This window comes from Cebus imitator, unplaced genomic scaffold (genome assembly GCF_001604975.1).
Source record: "Cebus imitator isolate Cc_AM_T3 unplaced genomic scaffold, Cebus_imitator-1.0 Scaffold78, whole genome shotgun sequence".
In the NCBI taxonomy this organism is placed as follows: domain Eukaryota; kingdom Metazoa; phylum Chordata; class Mammalia; order Primates; family Cebidae; genus Cebus; species Cebus imitator.
The window spans coordinates 3152483-3174749 of NW_016107393.1; the positions used below are offsets into that span (position 1 = coordinate 3152483).

The following is a 22267-nucleotide window of genomic DNA, read 5'->3' on the forward strand; positions in this document are numbered from 1 at the left end:
GGGTGTGTGCCACCATGCCCGTCTATTTTTTCTAATTTTAGTAGATACAGGGTTTCACTATGTTGCCCAGCCTGGTCTTGAACTCCTGGCCTCAAGCAATCTGCCTATCTCGGCCTCCCAAAGTACTGGGATTACAGGTGTGAGCCACTCGGCCCGGCTGTAACACTGACTATATTTTTAATATGTAACTATAGGTAAATTAATACACCTTGAAATAATTACTATAATTATCATAATAAAAAATGCAAAAATAATTTTTCTACCATTATAAGTATGTATCTTATATCCTGTACGTCCCTTTACTTTCTTTCACAGCATGTTAAGTATTGACTGAAAAAAACAGTTTAATGAAATTAAACCATCAGCTGAGTAAAAAGTAGTTAGGTTTGGCTTGAAATATAAAAATTATTTATTTACAACACACCAAGAACCATGTAACGGCACTGAGTGAAATTCCAACAAACGTTTTCTCTGCAACATCTCACTTCAAGCTGAGGCCTCATTACACGGCAAACCTTTGCTAGAGTAGAATTTGGAGCTCTTCCCTCACATTTGGGAGGAGGCTTATCTTGGCCTCCCACCTCAAACCCTGGGAGGAAGCCTGCCTTTTGTGGAAATCTTCACCACAGATAACGGTAAATATCACATTTTTCTTTAATTCTGTCACAGTGAAGACACTCAATAACAAGCAATGTGGAGGAAGAGGTGCTGCCCAAGGATAAGATAGAGGATTTGAAAGATTGTTTAGAATTCAGGGCAGAGGCAGAAATGCAAAAATTCCTGAGCTTCTGCCTCTATCCAGCCCACAAGGAAATGGTGAGAGGCAAGTGAAAGCAATGGATGATGGTGCTGCATTTCAGAGGGAAGCCTTGTTGGTTTTGGCAGTGTCTGTTCCTATTGTTAGAACACCCAGCACACTGCTGGCAACTCTCTAAAAGAATATGACAAGTTTAACATGCAAGATTAATGCTCCTCTCCTGCATCATAGGATGTTATAAATAAAGCTGTAGCTTTTTATATACTATCAAGTGGTATGCCACCCAATAGAAAGTAGATAAAGGAAACCCAAGAAAGCTAATTTTGAGAAAGGGGAAAAAATGACATCACTGCACATTTCAAAATACATTCAGAAGTGTTCACACATTGTGGGGATACAGGAAGTCTCTGGCCCAATATACAAATTGTGTGTGTGTGTGTACACATGTGTGTGCCAGTGCATATGTCAGTGGATGTAACAAATATTTCGAGAGGTAGCAAACAGCTCATGGGTTTTACCTGTAGGAGAAAGAGTACATGTTATCAGAGTGGCCCAGTTTTAAGGTAAAAATTAAGTCTTGTTCTAAATCCTTCATTTTCTAAACCACGACCATCTCTCCCCATAGCACATGGATTCCAGGACACTGCCTCCTACCTGTACTGCTGTTGCAGCTGGGGCTGGCCTGCGTGGGCGGTGGAGGCTGCCCATCACTCAGCTGCTTCACTCGTTTGCGGTGGGATTTGCCATTGGAATGCACCTGAGCCTGGGCTGCAGAGTTCAGCTGGATGTTGCACACTTCACAGAAGGAGAACAGAATTTTCTTTTTCTCTTTGCTCAACTGGTCCTCAGGCCTGTCACTCTTTATCCCCTTTTCTTCAAAGCCCCGTAGAAAATTTGCCATATTCATCATTCCATCTTCAAGATGGTTGTCAGGGCTTAAGGAGTACCTCATGCCTGAAAAACAAAACAAGGACAAGTGCTCCTGAAATTATATATGCCTTCTTATTTCCTAATATCATTACAATGAATCTTTAGTGGTTTGTTTAAGCTAAAAGCTGCCCAGCTACTCAGTGGTTACTCCTAGAAAAAAATCAAAAGAACCTAAATAAGCAAGTACAGTCTTTGAACATGAGCTCCTTGTGCCTGGGGGCTTTTGAACAGAAGTTCCTTTTGCCTGGAGCACTTTATACTCCATCCTTTCCCCTCTTCCCATCACCTTCTACCCTCTTTATTCTTTTAACTTCTGCCTGCCCATGAGATCTCAGCTGCCAAATCACCTTCTTCATGGAACACTTTTTGACCCTGAACACAAGATAAGATGTGGTTATATGCTCAGATATCGTGTTATGTGACCTGTCTTCACAGCACCTATCAGAGTGTGCATTTCTTAGGTATTTGTGCAATTACTTGGCTTATGTCTGTCTCCACATCAGAGTATGAGCTCTACGAGGACAGTCACTTCAACTTTGGATATTTTAGGCCTACAGCCGCACCTTTTACATAATAGGCATTCAAATTTTATTGAAGGAAGGAATAAATGATGTTCTGAATCCAGAATTGTGAAAATGTTCATGTATAGACACAAATGTATATACATCTGCATATACCTGGGCACGTACAAACAGATACATGCCTTAACCAAAGGGGAGGTAACAAAGACCAAAACACTGTATGTCTGCAACTTACATTGGGTTGTGTTCTAAAAGTCTCTTTATATGTCAGCCGACAGGAATTTGGACATATTTTCTTATCCTTGTAGTGAAACAAATTGTTTCTAAGTTTCCAGTTTAGCCCATAAACGTCAATTTAATATTTGATGGAGTTGAAATGTAGAACATCTGAAACACAAAATAATATTTTAGTAAACTGCTAATTCAAAAAGAGTAAAATAGAATAAGACATGATTTTTTTTCTTCATTTGTTTAGATAACAGTACAGAGGTAGATTATAAACTAAGGAAAGATTCTAAAGAGATTTTCTGAACCTTGAGACCTTTGATTGATGAAGATTGCCTTGACATCTTATTTTGTCTGGTTCCATTTCATGAAATTTTTCATTTTAGTTGATACCAGGAATATGAGAATTTTCAAAATTATCAGTGTTTACAACAATGTTTTGGTTTACAATTTGAATAAATAAAAAGATGCTTCCCAAAAAGAAAGGGGAGGGCAATTTGGCTAAAATTTAGAGAAAAAGGTGCATGTGAGAAAGAATGTCTGAGGTGGCAGTGTTGTGCCATAAGAGATGGAGAGTTTATATGAAGGAAGGATTATGGCTTGTAAGAGACTTCTGCTTATAGAACAAACTCAGGGGATGCAAGGTACTGGCTTTCAACAGTTCTTTTGATCCAAGTTGGCTCAGAGCTCTAAGGAAAGATGTTACTAGAGATAAGTCCATATTTGGGGTATTCACAAGCTGGATGTTTAAAATTCTGAAAAGGTTTGACCATAAAACCAGATAATCATTCTAATGTATACTAGGCCCCCCAAAAATCTCCTTGTTTATACCCATACATCCAATTGTGAAGGTTGTTTAGACATTATTAATTGTGATGTGCAAAACTTACTTGTCCCTTTTAATACTTTAACCTGATGATGCCATTTTAAGGGACTCTCTTACACAAATTTTCCAAGTCAATCTATTTCTTTTAGCTCCTGCCTTAAAATCTGCTCAAACTATGCAGAAACGAGGTTTAAGCAGTTCCTGTAGCTAAGCTACAGAAAATAATTCAGCTGTAATTGAAATGGGATTTGAACTGCACATAAATATGTTTGCTTTTATTGCTTAAACCTAAGATATTATGTTATCACAAAGCCACTTTTCTCATAAAACTTAAGGAAATATCAGTGCCATATTAGTTATGTTCAAATATCTATGTCTTCTCTTAAAATATTAAAACATAAGAATTGGTTGAAACAAGTAAATGATTTTTAAAATGAGCTCATTACTAACAGTTTGCCCTTTCTAGAAAACTAATCCACTGTGAAACGTAAGAAAAGCCAATAACGTTTAACTTTGCAGAATGAGGTCGGGCACCATCGTACTCAATCATTGAAACCTAAGTTTATATTTCAACTCAAGCCAGCAAGATCCTTGACTTAGCTGAGAACTGTTGACACTTTCATCTGAAAATTTAAACTTTGGAGGTACACAGGCTTGTCCATATTGCAAATTAACACATGGTATTTCACAGACACAAGACATACATCATAACGTTCCTGTGACTTTTTGTTTGCATTATCGTATAAAAAAGGCATGTTACCTGTGCTTTTATGATTGCCATTTATCCTGGAAATTATTCTATTTTCGATTTATTTAAACATACATATTTTAAGTAGGAAGAAAGAAATATTTCATATAAAATAAATGACTCTTCTAGAATTCTGTAACCTCTTCGGAGTACCAGTATCAACCCTATTTTATCTTCTCCAAGGGTTACTCTCACAAGTGATTGACCAAACCTCCAACACCGCATTCATGGGCCACTCTAGAAAAGATCAAATGCCTGGGGGTGGGGTGTGCACTCTGCTCACCAAATCCCAATTTATTAGTCCTAGTTCTGGCTTCACACTTTCCTCCCTCTCAGGGGAAAAATAAGGTCAGCTTCTGTTAACAGCCACTTGCAACCAAAGTATATTTAGCTGCAGAGGTCTTGGGAAAAGGACCTAGAGGTGGCAGAGAGGCAAGATATCAGTCTCAGCATCCACTTTTGGCCTGAGATGATATCACTTCTAGACTTATAATACGTGTGAATGTGACAACATTTATAATGTCAGCTTTCTCACTAAGGGGAAAGTAACGTTGAGTTTAAATGGAAGAAGAGAGAAAAATCTCACAGTCTATTTTAAAGTTTTTCATCAGACTATCTTAATTATATGTTTCACTTGCATGGGAGGGAAGGACCTTCAGGGGTGTCTGATTTTAAACAGAGCAGTGGGCAGCACTGTACTTTGGATTGCCAGGAATTAGTGTAAGAAAAGTCAGGACAACTGAACCAAATACTCTATGCTTTTATTTTTGTATTATTTTACAAAATTAGATGACCAACAACTTAACATTCATAAGAGAATAAGATAAGAGATAAGATAAGAGAATAAGATATTTTAGTACAGGTGAAAGAATGAGAAAAAGTTGGTGCTTGAGCTGCTTTTGGAGAAAAGAGCTTATGAATTCAAACTGGACAGTCAGAGAATATCCTAAGGAGTGACTTTAAATCACCAGGAAGCGATCCATCAGGAAACTTTTCCAGTGTTACAACATTCCCTAGGACTGGCCCTGAACTGCATTGTTATCCAATTGTTTTCTTTTCTTTGCTTGGTTGAATTCATCATAATTTATTTATTTTTTATTGTACTTTAGGTTCTGGGGTACATGTGCAGATAATGCGAGATTGTTGTATAGGTACACACATGGCAATGTGGTTTGCTGCCTCCATCCCCCATCACCTACATCTGGCATTTCTCCCCATGTTATCCAATTGTTTTCCATAATAATTTGAAAAAAAAAAGACAGGAAACTGATCCGGAGGTAGACATCTCTGTTGTACATGTACAGCAATACATTATTTGACTCAGAGTGGTCACATCAGATGGAGAATAAGTTAAGAGGCTGCCTTCCTTCTATGCAAGTGTGAAAAGGCTCATTCCTCAACTCAAGTCAATCAGTTTTATCCACTTCCTGTTCATTCCTTAACCCCTAACTTGGCTTGTAACTCCTCTCCACAGTAGTGCTTGTCTTTGCAAACTGACTATCAACACTGCTAATCACCAAATCCAAGATGGCTGTTTCCTTGCTTACCACTTTTCCTGATGTCCTCATGATGCTCCCTCGCCAGGGTCTCTTCCCACCTCTGCACTCCTGAGGCGTTGTGTTCATAAAGTTAGCACAACACACAATTCTTATATTACTGGTTTAATTATTTATATAGTTTTATGGCATGTATGTTTTATTTATTCATTCACTCATTTCAGGATATTGATATAGACTAGGTAGGCAGAGGGCAGGATACCAGAGAGAAAACAGTGAGCAAGGTCAAGGAGATGTCAGCAGTTCAAGACCAGTCTCATCAAGATGGTGAAATCCCATCTCTATGAAAAAAATACAAAAGAAATTAGCCAGGAGTGCTGGCAGGTGCCTGTAATCCCAGCTACTCGGGAGGCTAAGGCAGAGAATTGCTTGAACCCGGGAGGCAGAGGTTGCAGTGAGCCAAGATTGCGCCACTGCATTCCAGCCTGGGTGACAGAGCAAGACTCCATCTCAAAATAATAATAATTGTATTGTCCTGAAAGTTTTTGTTATATACTGGGAAATGAATATGTTCAAGTAAAAGATCAGTGGAGACAGGAAGCTGCAAGAAGAACACGAACATATTTTACCTCCAAAAGAACAGCCTAGAATTACCAAAGCGCTAACCGGGGTTTATGTTGCATAAACCCCATATTTGGGGTCATTCCTGATTGAAAAAAACACAACTTTGGAGAAAGCACTGATTTGCTCTGAATTATCCTAAGAACTAAAGAGAAATATCACACCTCCATGGATGTGTGCGAGAAGGAAGAAAGGTTTTCACCCTCAGTCATGCCAGAAGATTGGCAGGGGACAGGAAATGGACACTGAGTATGAGCTGATGACTGTCTCTGGGCCTGGGGGAACAGGAGGCTTAGGATGTAGACATGGGATCTTGTTTCAGGTATTCCTGCTGCGGAAAGGTAAGCTGAGCCCTGAAATGGGGTAATAGGCCTGAGACTGGGCAGAGAAGACTTTGTACAATACAAAACACTCAAGGAGGGTTTTGGTCCATTAACTCAGGGAACTCATATATCTAGTTACAATTGTTGAATTATCCTCTTGTATAACATCCCACACCTTTTAAACAATCTCCAAACCATCAGTGAAGTCATGCACACAGCACAGTTGATATTCCTATTACTGTGGGGAACTGTGCAAGAGTCTGGGATGGCACCTGGGGTGAAAGCCATATGTGGGAGAGTAGGAGCAATAGTCTGAGGGATGCTGGTGACCAATGACAAGGAAGGCACTGGCCCGAAACCACGCAGCTGGTTAAGATGTCGAACAACAACTAGCTTGGGATATGTCAGGGGCTCAAAAAATGTTCAGGATGGGAAAACTGATAAAACACTGGAATTCTTACAGCCAGTAGGAGAGACATTTGAACCAGTTTTTAAATTAGGTAATATGATAGGCGAATAGGCTGGGATATATATGTTACCTAAATGTAAAGAAAATAAGGTTACTTTATTCTCTTTTATTATTATAGATCCAAAGCCAATCAGATATCTAGCACTTGTAAGATTCTCTGTAAATCTTTAACAAAATAAATAAGTGTTATGATAAATTCAGCTATAGTTCAGCTTCAGCCAAAAGCTGATAGTTAATTTGTTTCTGGCCTTCAGAAGGCCCAACTGTTCAATGACTATGTAAATCAGTATCTTTTCTGGCATACTTGATCTTTGAAGTATTTTGAGTTATGGTCAGTCATATACAAATAGCATCATGATGTCAATAACGAGAACAAGAAAGGTATTTTATTTTTAATGCAAGAATATCAATTGTGTATGTGTATTTCTGATAAAACTGGAATTGAAAGTATTTTATGCTTATGACATTGATACTCTATGAGTAGAAGGAAAATATTTCTCATAAGCATAAAGGTCACAGTAATTAACATGAAAGCTATTAATTTCATGAAAAACAATTACAATAATTCTCAATTAGTTAAATAGAAAAATAAATTGACAGCCAAATCTAGCACTAGCTAAATAACTACGAATAAAACTTATACTTGCTTTGAAATACACAGATCTACAAACAAATATTATTAGGATGGAAATTAGATTATACTATAATTCTAATCTTTGTAATGATATTAGTTAGATACTTAAGCACTACATTTTTATTTATTTAATTTCATGAGGGCATGAACCTTTCTAGGAAAAAAAAAATCCATTTGAGAACTATTCTCATCTTTTCAGGATGAATTAAAAGCAAAAGACCAGCTTTGCTACTTCTAAATAGAGTATTACCTCCAGGAGATAATTAATACAAAACTCATAATACAATTTTTACTTCCTTATATCAAGAGGGTTTTTTCTTTTTTGAGATGGATGCTTGTTCCATTGCCCAGGATGGTGGGTAGGGGCACAATCTTGGCATACAGCAACCTCTGCCTCCCAGGTTCAAGCAATTCTCCCGCTTCAGCCTCCCAAGTAGCTGGAATTACAGGAGTGGGTCACCATGTTTGGCTAATTTTTGTATTTTTAGTAGAGATGGGGTTTCACCATGTTGGCCGGGCTTGTCTCAAACATCTGACCTCAAGTGATCCACCTCCCTCAGTCTCCCTAAGAGTCAAGAGTTATTTTTAATCATAGAATTGGGCTTTATTCATAGTCAAATATTGATTTTAACACTTAGCTTTTGGTATTCAACCAAAATGTGTATACAGTATATATCTAGCTATGAGAAAGAACAATCCTTATTGACTTGGCTCCCTAGTCTTCTTTACATGAGGAAGCCTAGATTCTGTTCTCTCTCTGCCCTGCATGGCACTGCTGTGCAGTATGAAACAGCAGCAGAGCACACGACAGCAAACTGCAAAACACAACCAACATAAAACCTGAGAAAGGGCAGATCTCACAGCTCTGTTCTTCCCACCATGATTACCAGGGCTGGAGTACAACTATAAACACTTTCCTAAGAGGGTCTTGGAAGCACTCCAGCAAGTCAACAGCTGAGTCTTCCTGGGAGGCGGGACTGAGCTCTCCTACCTGCTACGGAACCTTCTAGGGGTGGAAGGGAACACAGGCAATTGAACGGATGGCTCCCCACAAGACAGACCCATCCATCAAGGAAGTAATATCTTCAGTTCATTGAATTCTCATGTCATTTTTACAAGTTTACAAACAAGAATGGTATTCTCTGGATTTTGCTGTATGGGAAAGTATACGTATAGTCAATTAAAGAGAACACATTATATAGACTAGCTTTATTTCCAGTCATAATTTCTATATAGTTCATCTAGATACATTTGTACAGTTATTGCATTTTTATTCATTATAAAAGTAATTCATATTATTTGAGAAATTTTGGAAAATCAAAGAACAGAAAAAAGATTGGAGAAAAATCTTTCATATTCCTACCAAAGTGAACCACAGTTTGTTACATGTGGATAACAAAAAAAGTGAACCACAAAAATTACATGTTTACTTCCAGTCTTTTTCATTTATAATTGATACACAATAATTATTCATATTTATTTATAGCCTTTTAAATGTGCATATTGCTTTCACAGAGTTCTGGGGTTAGGCAACACATACTTGCTAAGAGTTGATATATATAAATGAATTAGGGTTGAGCTCTTAAATGGATTCTATTTACCTATAATTTCATTAACAAGAAGTGGATTATCTTTTTCCTCTGATATGGGTCAAATGCAACTGTAAACCAGTATTCTAGAAGACACAGTGCTGTGACAGGGGCTGCCTTGGCCAAGGCAGTCAGACAGGATGTGATGATGGGGAAACTAAGAGCTAAAGGATGAAGAGCAGTAGAGGGAAGAACACTGCAGGCAAAGGAGATCCTATGTGCAAAGGTCCAGAAGTGAGATGAAAGATGGCAGGTGTGACAAACTGAAAGCAGCCCAGTCCATCTAGAATGGAGAGAGTGGGGCAGAATGAGATATGAAATAAAGTTACAAAGCAGAGCAGGGCCTGGTCAGTCATGCAGGCGTTTGCAGGCCAACGTGAGCTGTCAGTCTAGGGAAGGTGCAGAAATGCCTTAAAGCGGGGGCTTGATATGATTAGATTTGAGCTGTGAAAAAAAAAAATCACAACTGGATTAAAAATAGGGTGCAGAGTAGAGAGGGTGTCATGTGAATATGGACGGCTGCAAGAATATTACAATTTTTCAGGCAAGAGAAGGTGGCACCTGGACCTGCAGGGTGATGGTGACAGCAATGGATAAAGCGTATGGATTCCAAACACTTGGAGTAGAAACATCCCATCCACATGTCTTGGTGGTGGATTAAGTAAGTGGACCTGGGGGCAGAGGGGGAGACTAGTGACAAGAATGACTCCACGGTTCTAAACCCTGATTGGGTCTTGAAAGTACCTGGGCACAAAAAAATGATGAGTATGTGAGGTAATGGACATGTTACTTACTTTAATTTAGCCATTCCACACTGTACCCATATATTAAAACATGATGTTTATATATGTTTTTATTCATTAAAGAAATAATTAAGTACCTAGTATTGTTTTTAAAACTATTGATGCCAGAATCCCATCTCTAGAGATTTTCATTAATTTTGTTTTACTGCTGGGGTTAGAGGAGAGGGTAAGTGGGTGAGGTGGCCCAGCCTAGTAGTGTAAACCTCCCCAGGTGATTCTAATGGACAGCCAATATTGAGAACCACTGCTCTAAAGATTGCCACTATTTGCAAGTAGGTTCTTCCCTAGTCTGAGACCCTAGTGTCACCAACAGACTTTACCCTGCCACCAGCGAGATGTGGAAAGAAAATTTGATTGATTCACATTAGAGAATGAACAGCAATACTTCCAGGGTCTCGTTTGCCCCTAGAAAAGACACAAGAGTCCAGGCTGTTTGTGCCAGAACCTTATTCTCAGATCATGGATGCTTCCTTCTCATCTCTAAGACACAGGTGTCCCAGAGGACTGGCAGGATGGGGCCTCCTGACCCATATCATGGCTGGAAATCTAGAGTTCCATATAAAACTCTCAGGAGCTGAGCTCAGCTCTGATTCTCTAATTTGCAGAATTTTTTTGAGTAAATATTACACTGCCTCTCTGCTTCCTTCAATATTCTGGTTTCCACACTTGCATTCTGCCTCCTTGGAGTAATTTTCACTTGGCTCCCAACACACACCTGGAACTGAATTAAATGTGCCATGACCTTGTTTGGATCTAATCCTTAACTACAGGCAACTTCCCTACTAACTCCCTTCTCTCCCAGTCAAGAAAACTTTTTATTCCAAACATCACAATAGGATATTCTTCCTAACTCATCCTGAAAGGTTTGCTGACAATATGTATTTGGAAAATCAAGTATACATAAAGCTAATTTTTCTAAAAGTAATATTTAGAAATATTTGAGAAATTTTAAATTAGGATAACTTATTCCCAAAGATGACTGCTTTCTTAGGCAATAAATTTATACCGTATTTGTAATAAAAATAATCAAACTTATATATGCCAGACAAATGACTAATCAGACAAGTAAGAACACTTCTGCCCAGGGAAATGGCAAATTGAACAAAATGTCCAATCAGCAGATTAAACTGACACTGCCCCATATAAAATGGAGCATGTGGTCACCCTATGCTTAAAATTACTTTGCATTTTCTTGTTACAAAACTAATTTATTTATTCTCCCCAATTAATCCGTAAATTCAGTGCAGTCTTAACCAAAACCCCAGAAGGTTTACTTTTTGGAAACTGACAACATGATTCTGAAATGTATATAAAAGGTAAAGGAACCAAGAATAGCCAGGGCAATTCTGAAGAACAATGAAGATGCAGGACTTACACTAAGAGATGTCACAGCATACTACAAGGCTCTATTAATTAAGACAGTCTGGTTTTGGCCCAAGGAAAAATTAAGCTGACCAATGGAACAGAAGGTAGAGTTCAGACACATATATGCACCCACATATATATATATTCACTGATATATGACAATACTGACACAGGTAACTTATGACAAAGTGATAAAAAGATATTAATTTCAATGAATGGAGTAAGTTGCTTGAATATACATATTGGAAAAAAATTATCTTGATCCCGATCTCACACTGTATGTCAATCCCAGAGGATTGCAAATCTAAATGTTAAAGAAAAAAATAAGATCTTTAAAGGAAAAGAGAACATCATCATGCCTTTGGAGTAGGCAAAGACATAGAAAATATTAACTATAAAAGAAAAACTATAAATTAGGATACACTAAAATTAAAATTGTTTCTTCAAAGAAAAACCACCATCAGAAACTACTATGAACACCTCTATATACACAAAATAGAAAGCCTAGGAGGGATGGATAAATTTGTGGACACATTCATCCTGCCAATACTGAGCCAAGATATTGATTCCCTGAACAGAACAATAACAAGCTCTGAAATTGAATCAGTTATAAATAGCATATCAACCAAAAAAGAAGCCCACGACCTGATGGATTCATAGCCAAATTCTACCAGATGTATAAAGAAGAGCTGGTTCCATTCCTATAGAAACTATTCCAAAAAATTGAGGAAAGGCACTCCTCCCCAACTCATTCTATGAGGCCAGAATCATCTTGATACCAAAACCTGGCACAGGCACGTGAAGACACACACATACACACACACACACACACACACACACACACACACACACACACACGGAAACCTTCAGGACAATATCCTTGGTGAACATTGATGTGAACATCCTCAACAAGATGCTTGCAAACTGAATCCAGTAACACAGCAAAGAGCAAATCCACCATGATAAAGTAGGCTTTATCCCTGGGATGTAAGGTTTGTTCAACATATGCAAATCGATAAATGGTATTCATCACATAAACAGAACTAAAGACAAAAACATATGATTATCTCAATAGACACAGAAAAGGCTTTTGATATACTTCAACACCCCTTCATGTTAAAAACCTGCAATAAACTAGGTATTGAAGGAACATATCTCCAAATAATAAGAATCATCTATGACAAACCCACAGCAAACATTATACTGAATGGGCAAAAGCTGGAAGGATTCTCCTTAAAAACCAGCTCAAGACAAGGATGCCCTCCATCACCATTTCTATTCAACATAATATTGGAAGTCCTAGCCAGAGCAATCAGATAGGGGAACAAAATTAAGAAGATCCAAATAAGAAGAGAGGAAGTCAAACTATCTCTGTTTGCAGATGACATGTTCTGTATCTAGAAAACCCCATGGTCTCAGCCCAAAAGCTGCTTCAGTTGATAAACAACTTTGCAAAGTTTCAGGTTATAAAATCAATGTGCAAAAATCACTAGCATTCTTATACATCAATAATAGCCAAACTGAGAGCCAAATCAGAAAGGCAGTCCCATTTACAATTGCCACAAAAACAATGAAAATACCTAGGAATACCACTAACCAAGGAGGCGAAAGATCTCTGTGGTGAGAATTACAAAGCACTGCTCAAAGAAATCAGAGAAAACACAAACTAATGGAAACACATCCCATGCTCGTGGACAGGAAGAATCAATACCATTAAAATGGCTATACCACCCAAAGCAATTTAAGATTCATTGCTATTCCTATCAAACTACCAAAGACATTTTTCACAGAACTAGGAAAAATTCTTTTAAAATTCACATGGAACCAAAAAATAGCCCAAATAGCTGAGGCAATCTTAAGCAAAAAGAACAAAGCTGGAAGCATCATGTTACCCAATTTCAAATTATACTACAGGACTAGTAACCAAAACAGCATAATACTGGTACAAAAACAGGTGTTTAGACCAATGGAACAGAAGAGAGAGCCCAGAAATAAGGACATACATCTACAACCATCTAATCTTTGACAAAGCTGACAAAAATAAGCAATGGGGAATAGACTCCCTATTCAACAAAATGTGCTGTGATAACTGGCTAGCCATAGCAGAAGATTCAAGCTGGACCCTTTCCCTATACCATATACAAAAATCAACTCAAGATGGATTAAAGACGTAAATATAAAACCCAAGTCTATAAAAACCCTGGAAGACAACCTAGGGAATAACATCCTGGACACAGGAACTGGCAAAGATTTCATGGCAAAGACACCCAAAGCAATCACAACAAAAGCAAAAATTGCCAAGTGGGATCTAATTAAGCTGAAGAGCTTCTGCACAGCATGAGAAACTATCAACAGAATAAACAGACAACCTACAGCATGGGAGAAAATATCTGCAAACTATGCATCTGGCAAAGGTCTAATATCCAGAATCTTTAAGGAATTTTAAAAAAATTACATGAGAAAAACAATCTTATTAAAAAATGGGCAAAGGCCATGAAAGACATTTCTCAAAAGAAGACATACATGTGGCCAGCAAGCATATGAAAGAAAGCTCAATATCACTTATCATTAGAGAAATGCAAATCAAAATTACAATGAGATAACATCCCACACCAGTCAGAATGGCAATTATTAAAATGTCAAAAAATAACAGATACTGGTGAGGTTTCAGAGAAAGGGGAACACTTATACACTGTTGCTGGGAGTGTAAATTAGTTCAACCATTGTGGAAAGCAGATTGGCAATTTTCAAAGAGCTAATAGCAGGACTACCATTTGACCCAGAAATCCCATTACTGGGTATATACCAAAAGGAATATAAATCACTCTATCATAAAGATAAATGCACATGAATATTCACTGCAGCACTGTTCACAATAGTAAAGACACGGAATCAACCTAAATGCCCATTAATGACAGAATGGATAAAGAAAATGTGGTACATGTACACCATGGAATATTATGCAGCCATAAAAAAGGATGAGGTCATTTCTTTTGTGGGAATACAGATGGAGCTGGAGGCTATAATCCTTAGCAAAGTATTGCAAGAACAGAAACTGAATATTGCATGTTCTTACTTATAAGCGAGATAAGAACTTGTGAACACAAAGAAGGAAATAACAGACAATGGGGCCTACTTTGAGGGGAGAATGGGAAGAAAGAGAGTGGCTGAAAACACAACTATTGGGTACTGGGCTTAATACTTGGGAGCTGAAATAATCTGTACAACAAAGCCCTGTTCATGTGTTTACCTATGTAACAGACATTCACGTGTATCCTCGAACCCAAAATACAAGATAAAAAAAGAAAAAAAAAATGTTGCTTCATCTAAATACACCATTAAGATATTTAAGAGGCAACTCCCAGAGTGGAAAAAAATATTTGCAATACATTTATACAACGAATTACTCTCATATGAAAACTGCTTTAAATCAACAAGCAGAAAACTCAGTAGAAAAAATGAACAAAAACTCTGAATTCGGAAAAGACATCCCAATGGCAAATAAACATATGAAAAGGAACACAACTTCATTTGTCATTAGAGAAATGTAAATTAAAGCCACATTGTAATATCATTAGCTTCACCAGAATGGTTAAAATTAACATGACAGAAAATATGTGTTTCATGAAGATATACAACTAAAACTTGTAAACACCAGTAGAAGTATAGAGTGGGACAGCCATTTTGGAAATTGGCAATGTCTACTAAGCTAAGCATATGCATCATCTAAGACCCAGCAATTTTATTCTTATATATACTATATCTAACAGAAATACGTATATATGTTCACCAAATGGATATATATTCACTATAATGTTCATAGAAGCACTACTCACAATAATTCCAAACTCAAAAGTACCCAAATATAGTCTAATGTATTTACCCATTCACAGAATCTCAAGATTAATATTGAGCAAAAGAAGCCACTCCCGAAGTTTACAATTTATACAATTTCATCTATTTACATAGAGCACAAAAACATGTAAAACAAATCAATGCTCTTAGAAGTCGGGCTAGCCATTAGCTTGGAGAAGGTGAAGATTCTAAGGGATGGGTAATGACTTAAAGTAAGCACAAAGCAGACTGATAAATGTTCAAATTGAGGTGTACCCAATTTGGAGAAATCCATTGATCTGTACATTTATAACAGGTATACATTTCTGAATGTATACTATAATTCAATAAAATTTTTAAAAGTTCTATGTTCACAAAGAAAATTTATTATTTAAGAAATACATTTTGAAAGGTTATAGCTGCCATGAATAGTGAGTTCTCTGGTGAATCTGAACAAAATAAATATTCTGGAAAGGATTTGTCATTTTGATGCCATTAAGAACATTTGTGATTCATAGGAGGAGCTCAAAATAACAACATTCACAGGAATTTAGAAGTCAATTCTAACCCTCATGGACAACTTTGAGGGGTTCAAGAAACACTTAAGTGGAGGATGTAACTGCAGACGTGATGGAAGTAGCAAGAGAACTAGAATTGTAAGTGGAGGCTGAAAATGTGACTGAACTGCCACAGTCTCATTACAAAACTTTAATGAATGAGGAGTTGCTTCTTATGGATGAATAAAGAAAGTGGTTTCTTGAGATGGAGTCTTGGTAGAGATGTTGTGAACATTGTTGAAATGACATAAAATAATTTAGAATATTTCATAAACATAGTTGATAAAGCAGCAGCAGGTTTTGAGAAAATTGATTGCAATTTTGAAAGAAGTTCTAAGGTGGATAAATTGTTATCAAACAGCGCTGCATGCTACAGAGAAATCTTTTGTGAAAGAAAGACTACATTGATGTGTAAAATTTTGTTGCTGTGGTTTAAGAAATTGCCACTGCCACCCCAACCTTCAGCAATCACCACTCTGATAAGTCAGCAGCCATTAACACTGAGGCAAAACTCTCTACCAGCAAAAAGGTTATGACACACTGAAGGCTCAGATGATCATTAGTATTTTGTAGCAATAAAGTATTTTTTAATCAAGGTATGTACATTTTTTAGATATGATATATACTCATTAAATTACAGTATAAACATAATTTTTACATGTGCTGAGAAACCAAAAAATTAATATGGCTTGCTTTATTGGGATAGTTGTTCTATTGTGGGTTCTAGAATCCAACCCATGATATATCTGAGGTAGGCCTATATTTTCAGAGTACACTTTTCCTAGTTTTAAAAGTGTAATTATTTATTTACAAAAATCTGATTGCTCTGTATATGATTTTGTTTTCTGCTTTTTCAATTATGAATCTTTCCATGCATTAAATATTCATCTTCAACATCAGTCCTAATAACAGCAAAATATCAACAATATAGAGATGATTGGGCCAAACTGAGGTCTCATTCATAGGTTACAGGGAACCTAGAGGGACAGAACATGAACAAGGCTAGAGAAGCTTAGGTAATACTCCTAGGGCATCAGTAGCCACTTGTCCCAAATACCTTCAGATGTAAGAGGCTTAGGGACTGCCTAAAAACCACTTCATTTCCTTGGAGCCTGAAGACAGTGATACGACAGGAAGTTTCCTCTCCTCTCCCTTCCTCTCCCCTCCTGTCCCCTCCTGTGCCCTCCTCTCGCTCCCCTTCCCTCTTCTCTTCTCTTCACTTTTCGACAGAATCTCACTTTGTGACCCAGGCTAGAGTACAATGGTGCGATCTCGGTTCACTGCAACCTCCACCTCCTGGGTTCAAACGATTCTCCTGCCTCAGCTTCCCAAGTAGCTGGGATTACAGGCACATGCCACCACGCCCGGTTAATTTTTGTCTTTTTCAGTAGAAATGGGGTTTCACCATCTTGGCCAAGCTGGTCTCGAACTACTGCTCTCATGATCCATCTACCTCAGCCTCCCAAAGTGCTGGGATTACAGGTGTGAGCCACAGCACCTGGCCCTTTTCTTTGCTTTTTTTTTCTTTTTATTTTCATTTTTGACTATTTTAAAGGTATTTAGAAAAGTTTTTTTTTTTTTTGGTTGTTGTTGCTTTTTGTTTTTTGTTTTGTTTTGTTTTGCATTTGTGTCTTCATGTATATCCATGATTATTCCTTTAGGTTACATTTTTGGAAGTAGAATTACTAGGTCCACTTTATTGCCAATTTGATCTCTAGATTAGCTATATCAATTTATACTTCTATCGGCAGTGTAGGAGAATGTTTATTTTCTACTGTCACAGCACTGAGAAAGCTGGTTAAAGAACTCAATCTGAAAAGCACAGCATGTTTTCAGATGCACTTATTTGCTAGTATAATTGAGCAGTTTTTCACATGCATATTAACCATGTATTATAGCTTTTCTTTGTGAATTTCCTATTTATGACCTTTGCTTTTTTTTCCCCATTGGAACTTATGTTTGGTTATTATAAGGGTTTTTTTTTTTGGTATATTTAACACATAAACTCTATCTCTCAAATCCTTACACATATTTTCCCATTTAGCTTATCTTTAATTTTGTTCATAATGATTTTTGGATGTACTTAAGTTTTTATTTCGATGTATTCAAATCTATTCACCTTTTCATTTTTGAAAATGTCTTTAGCTTAGAAATATTGTTCTCTGCTCTATGTTATAGAAATTCTTAATATTTAAAATAATTTTATATTTGTCATTATAGTTTTAAATATGATACATAGTAGAAAACGTATAGAAGTATAGAAACCTGAAAAACAATATAATATCTCTCATATTGGTAAGGACACGGCATCTTGGACTACTGTGTAAATGGCTGTGGCCACTATTGGGCATTTACACTGAAAGTCAATCAGGAAAGGGAAAGATAATAGCAGGAAAGCTTCTTGACAGACACTAGGAAAATATTTCTTTCTAAAGGCTGTGGTGATAAACTGTTCTCCTCTTAAACTCCTTGAAAGGGACTAGGCTGTATGTTGGAGACCATTCCAGTGTAATCTTATCAGACGCAGAACAGGGCTACCCAGTTTCCATTCTAGGGCTCTGACTCTAAAGGAGTTGAACATATGTTCAATAAGTAACATCTGTCCAACTTTTCCAATATACTTCTCTCCTTACTTCACCTGCAAGCTCTGGACACTAGGGGTTTGCCTATTTCACTGCTCTGAAAGCTAAAAGATAAATTATGAAACACAACAACTTTCAGATAAAGGAATGGCTCTATAATTAATTCACTGAAACAAATCTTAGGTATCATTTATCACTTATTCTCTTAAAAAGTCACAGAAGTTATATTAATTGTGCAGCAGATGCAAGGTTTTATCTGTAGTTAAACATAGAGGAATATAAGCTTTCTGATCAGCTTTTTCAGGCCAAAAAGTATAACTTTTGACACTAATGTCATTTTCACTCTTTTCCTCTCTTATATTTTGAAACATGGTCTGGAAGAATTGAAAATACAATGTTGGATATACATACAGACACACACACACACAATTAGGTAACAGTTAATATGGAAACATCAGTGAGTTTGAAGTTAGTACCTCCTGTGAGCAATTTTTTCTGGTCCTTTTGCAGGTTCTTATCTTCCCCTTATAGTTACTCTATTAAAAGCTACTGCGACTAATGAGGAACAAAGATAGATTTAGACAAGGGACTTCGTTCTATTGGGTCAAAGCACACAGTAAATGTAACATACTCAAGAGTAACATCAGAAGAAAATAGCAATTCCTGAGGCTCCCTTGAGAGTTCAGAACACCAAGTCAAGATTCAAAGTGGGCAGCTTCGGTGGGTATGATATGGCTGTCAGGAAATGACCCTGCAAACTTTGCTGGAGAAATTATTCCCAAAGGCACTATAGTCAGAAGATGACCCAATTACTGAGAAGAAGGTCAGGTATATAAAAGACAATGATGAGAACAGGCCACAAAGACTCAATATCAGAGCAATTGAGACAGTCAGACATTTGATTGTAAGAATCAAAATCAGAAACTGTTTAGGAGAGAAAAGATGAAAATGCCTTGTTGAACCTCAGTGTTATGATAGCACTGGGGCATGACCAACTCTCCAGGCTGCAAACTAAAGAGGATGTTCCTGTGACCTGTTCATTTTGTCATCACCCCACTGCAAGTTGGAGTTGATGTGAAATAGAGAAGGCTGCCCAGAAAGAGGATGTGTGGAACAAGAGCCTGATGACAAGTTGATTTTGCTGGAACTTTTAATTTATTGTCCCTCCTGCTACCTGTTCTTTCCATATTGATTTTCTTTTAAATAGTCTTTTGTCCTTTCATAATTGATTTTTAAAAGGTTTCCTTGCCAAATATCTTCATTGCCTCTAATGTTACATTTGATGACATTTAAGATCTTTATGTTCTCACTTTCCCCGTAAAAGAAGTGGTCGACTTTGACTTAATTCTATTACAGAAANAAAAAAAAAAAAAAAAAAAACCCTGGAAAATAGTGAAAAACAAACTTACTTGTTGCCCGTAATTGTCAAATTTACTCTAAAATGTTCATAAAGTGCATTCCCCACTATTTTTAGATAGGTTCTTAAATTCAAAGTTATGAAGTTGTTATAATCACTGTGACTTACACTTAGAAAAAACTTTGAGACGGAACGGCATGCATAAACTTTGTTCAGCTCTGAAACAAATCTTAACATGTACTGGTGACTATGTTAGGCTGTAGACAAATTTCACGATTTTCAAATATATAAATGAGTACAAGTTACTTCCAATATATAGGCAGCTGGCAATCAACCATCCAATCGCTTAGAGACCATGGTGAAGATGACAGGCAAGAATGAGCTGGACCGAATTTATTGTTTTAAATTCTTGGGATACCATGTTCATATCAACAAGCAAGCTTTACATGGTATTATACCACCAAGAAAAATTGAGAGGACTGTAAAGCATTTTGAAATGGAGCATCCAAATGCCTGCCTGTTGAACGCAGACTTAAGCATCTGTGAAGCTCCTTCTTTCCTTTCTCTTCCTACCTCAATGACCCAGATGAGAAGCATAAAACACACTAAAATACTAAATGCACTTACAGCATGTTGGGATAAGTTTAAAAGGACTCATGCCAAACATAAGAGAAGTTTGCCTATTTGGGGATGGGAGAGGGAAAACAGAAATATAAGGAAATAAATAAATACAAGAAAGGAGCCTCTCATGAACCAGTAATGAGTAATAATGTGATGATTTGAGGAGCGTAATTAACTCAGTTCTCTACATCAGAGGTTAGAAAAAAAGATTAAAAATAACTTTTCCTTTGAAATCATTCCTTTATGATGGATATTGTAGTATTATATTCCATGACAACTGGCCCATGTATGATTCTTGGTTAGCTCCGAGCAGGGCATTAAGGAGCTTGGTCTGGTTATGAGATGACCAAGGAAGGAAACTCCCTAAGAGGTTGCTTACTATGGATCTCAGTTCCTTCCATTCTTGCACTGACAAAACAAAACTGAAAAGAGAAAATATCTGCTTTGAAAGATTTCTCCTCTTTTGCCTTTTCATATATTTCTTCCCTAATGCTCTTATGCTTCACCCTGCGTTCCCACTAAAGCTCACCTCTGAATTAATTCACACTGTTGTTATTGACTGACAGAGATATATTTGTTGGAAAGAAATGACTCTCCAGTGCAGCTATGTTTCATGCAAGTACACATCAGAAACACTCAGGGAACTTTTACCAAAATCTATATGCCCAGGCCTACAGTCTTTGATTCAGTAAATTTGGCATATGTGTAGTTGATGGAATGGGACAGAAAGAAATAAAAGTACTGATTGACATGCCAAGAAACTTGTGTGTTCAGATGCTTCTGAGTAGTTACCCAATAGTGTCTCCCTACTTCCCAGTCCCACTACATCCAATGTAAAGACTTCTAAGCCATTCTCCTAGTTGGAACAGGAGACCACTACCATTCCCTATTGTACCACTCACCTGCTCCACAACCTAACAAATACTCCCATGACCATGTGGAAGAAAGTGACAGCTCTGTCAGTCACTTGATAGTGGAGGAATCTTGAGAAACCAGGCATCTGTCTGGGCATCAAATTCCTCTTCTGTAAAGGGAGGAGAATGAACCAGATGACCTCTAAAATCCCTTCCTGTTGTAAAATTCCAAAAGTTTACACAGCTTTGTTTGTTATTTGCTTTTCTTATAGGGGAAAATTATAATGTCCCCCTATTTATGCCATAATTTATCAGTTGCATTTTATTGCTTTGGGAAAATGATGTGCTCTGATCCTTCTGATCTATGGCTCATCTTTCACAGCGAACCCAACAAGTGCTGCTGTCAGTTCTGGGTTTGCATAGAGAATAGTCCTTCTTATCTCACTTGGGATTGAGTGGGAGGCAGAGGCAATATTTCAAAATGCAAACTGACATTTAATTATACAAAAATCTCCTTCCGTGATCACTTCTCTTGCCAGAATGATTCTGATCTACATGAACATTTTTCCTTTTTTGTTGACTCCCAGTTTTCCAGTTTTTATTGCAAACAATCAGAAATGAGCCCCAAACAAACAAACAGTAGCAAGCCCTTAGATTTATAGTCTTGCTACTTCTCTACCTAATACAGCCTTTTAGTGACACTGTCATTTGAAAAATCATGTATCTTTTGGAGACTTATCTGAATCCCTGATAGCCATACTGACATTCTCAAAATGTGGATACTTTCCAATATTTGTATCAAAAGTAGAATATTTTTACAAATGTCACTTGAAAGTTTAAGTGGAGATTCTCCCAGAAAGTGCATGAAAATGAACCACTTGGTTTTAGCTAATTAAATATGAAATGATTCAGCATGAAGATAAACCAAAGCCAGGCTAGTAAGACAGGTGAGGCACTTGTCTTAGGTATGAAATTTTAAAACCTCAGCTACCAAGATAAGCAATATTTTAATGCAGCATTTTGAAACTAACAGTGCCATGGCAAGCCATTGGAGAACTGAAAAAAAGAAAAATAATACTGAGCCTTTTTAAAAATTTTGATTTTTTGTACATAATGAGTTTTTTTGCATAACTTTTTCTTTTTCTTTCTTTATTT

General features: G+C 37.1%; 1 protein-coding gene across 3 annotated transcripts in view; it reads right to left on the reverse strand.

Annotated features, from left to right (window-relative positions):
• Positions 1–22267, reverse strand: part of ZNF385B (zinc finger protein 385B) — a 382729-nt gene that overhangs the window by 291803 nt on the left and 68659 nt on the right. For all 3 annotated transcript variants that reach the window (XR_005201004.1, XM_017532735.2, XM_017532734.2), the window contains exons 2-3: positions 2444–2595; positions 1412–1711 (exon numbers count right to left, since the gene is read on the reverse strand). Coding sequence is in view for 2 of the 3 variants with exons in the window: in XM_017532735.2 (XP_017388224.1) it covers positions 1412–1709 (298 nt within the window). In the remaining variant the exon portion in view is untranslated. The remainder of the gene's footprint in view (positions 1–1411; positions 1712–2443; positions 2596–22267) is intronic.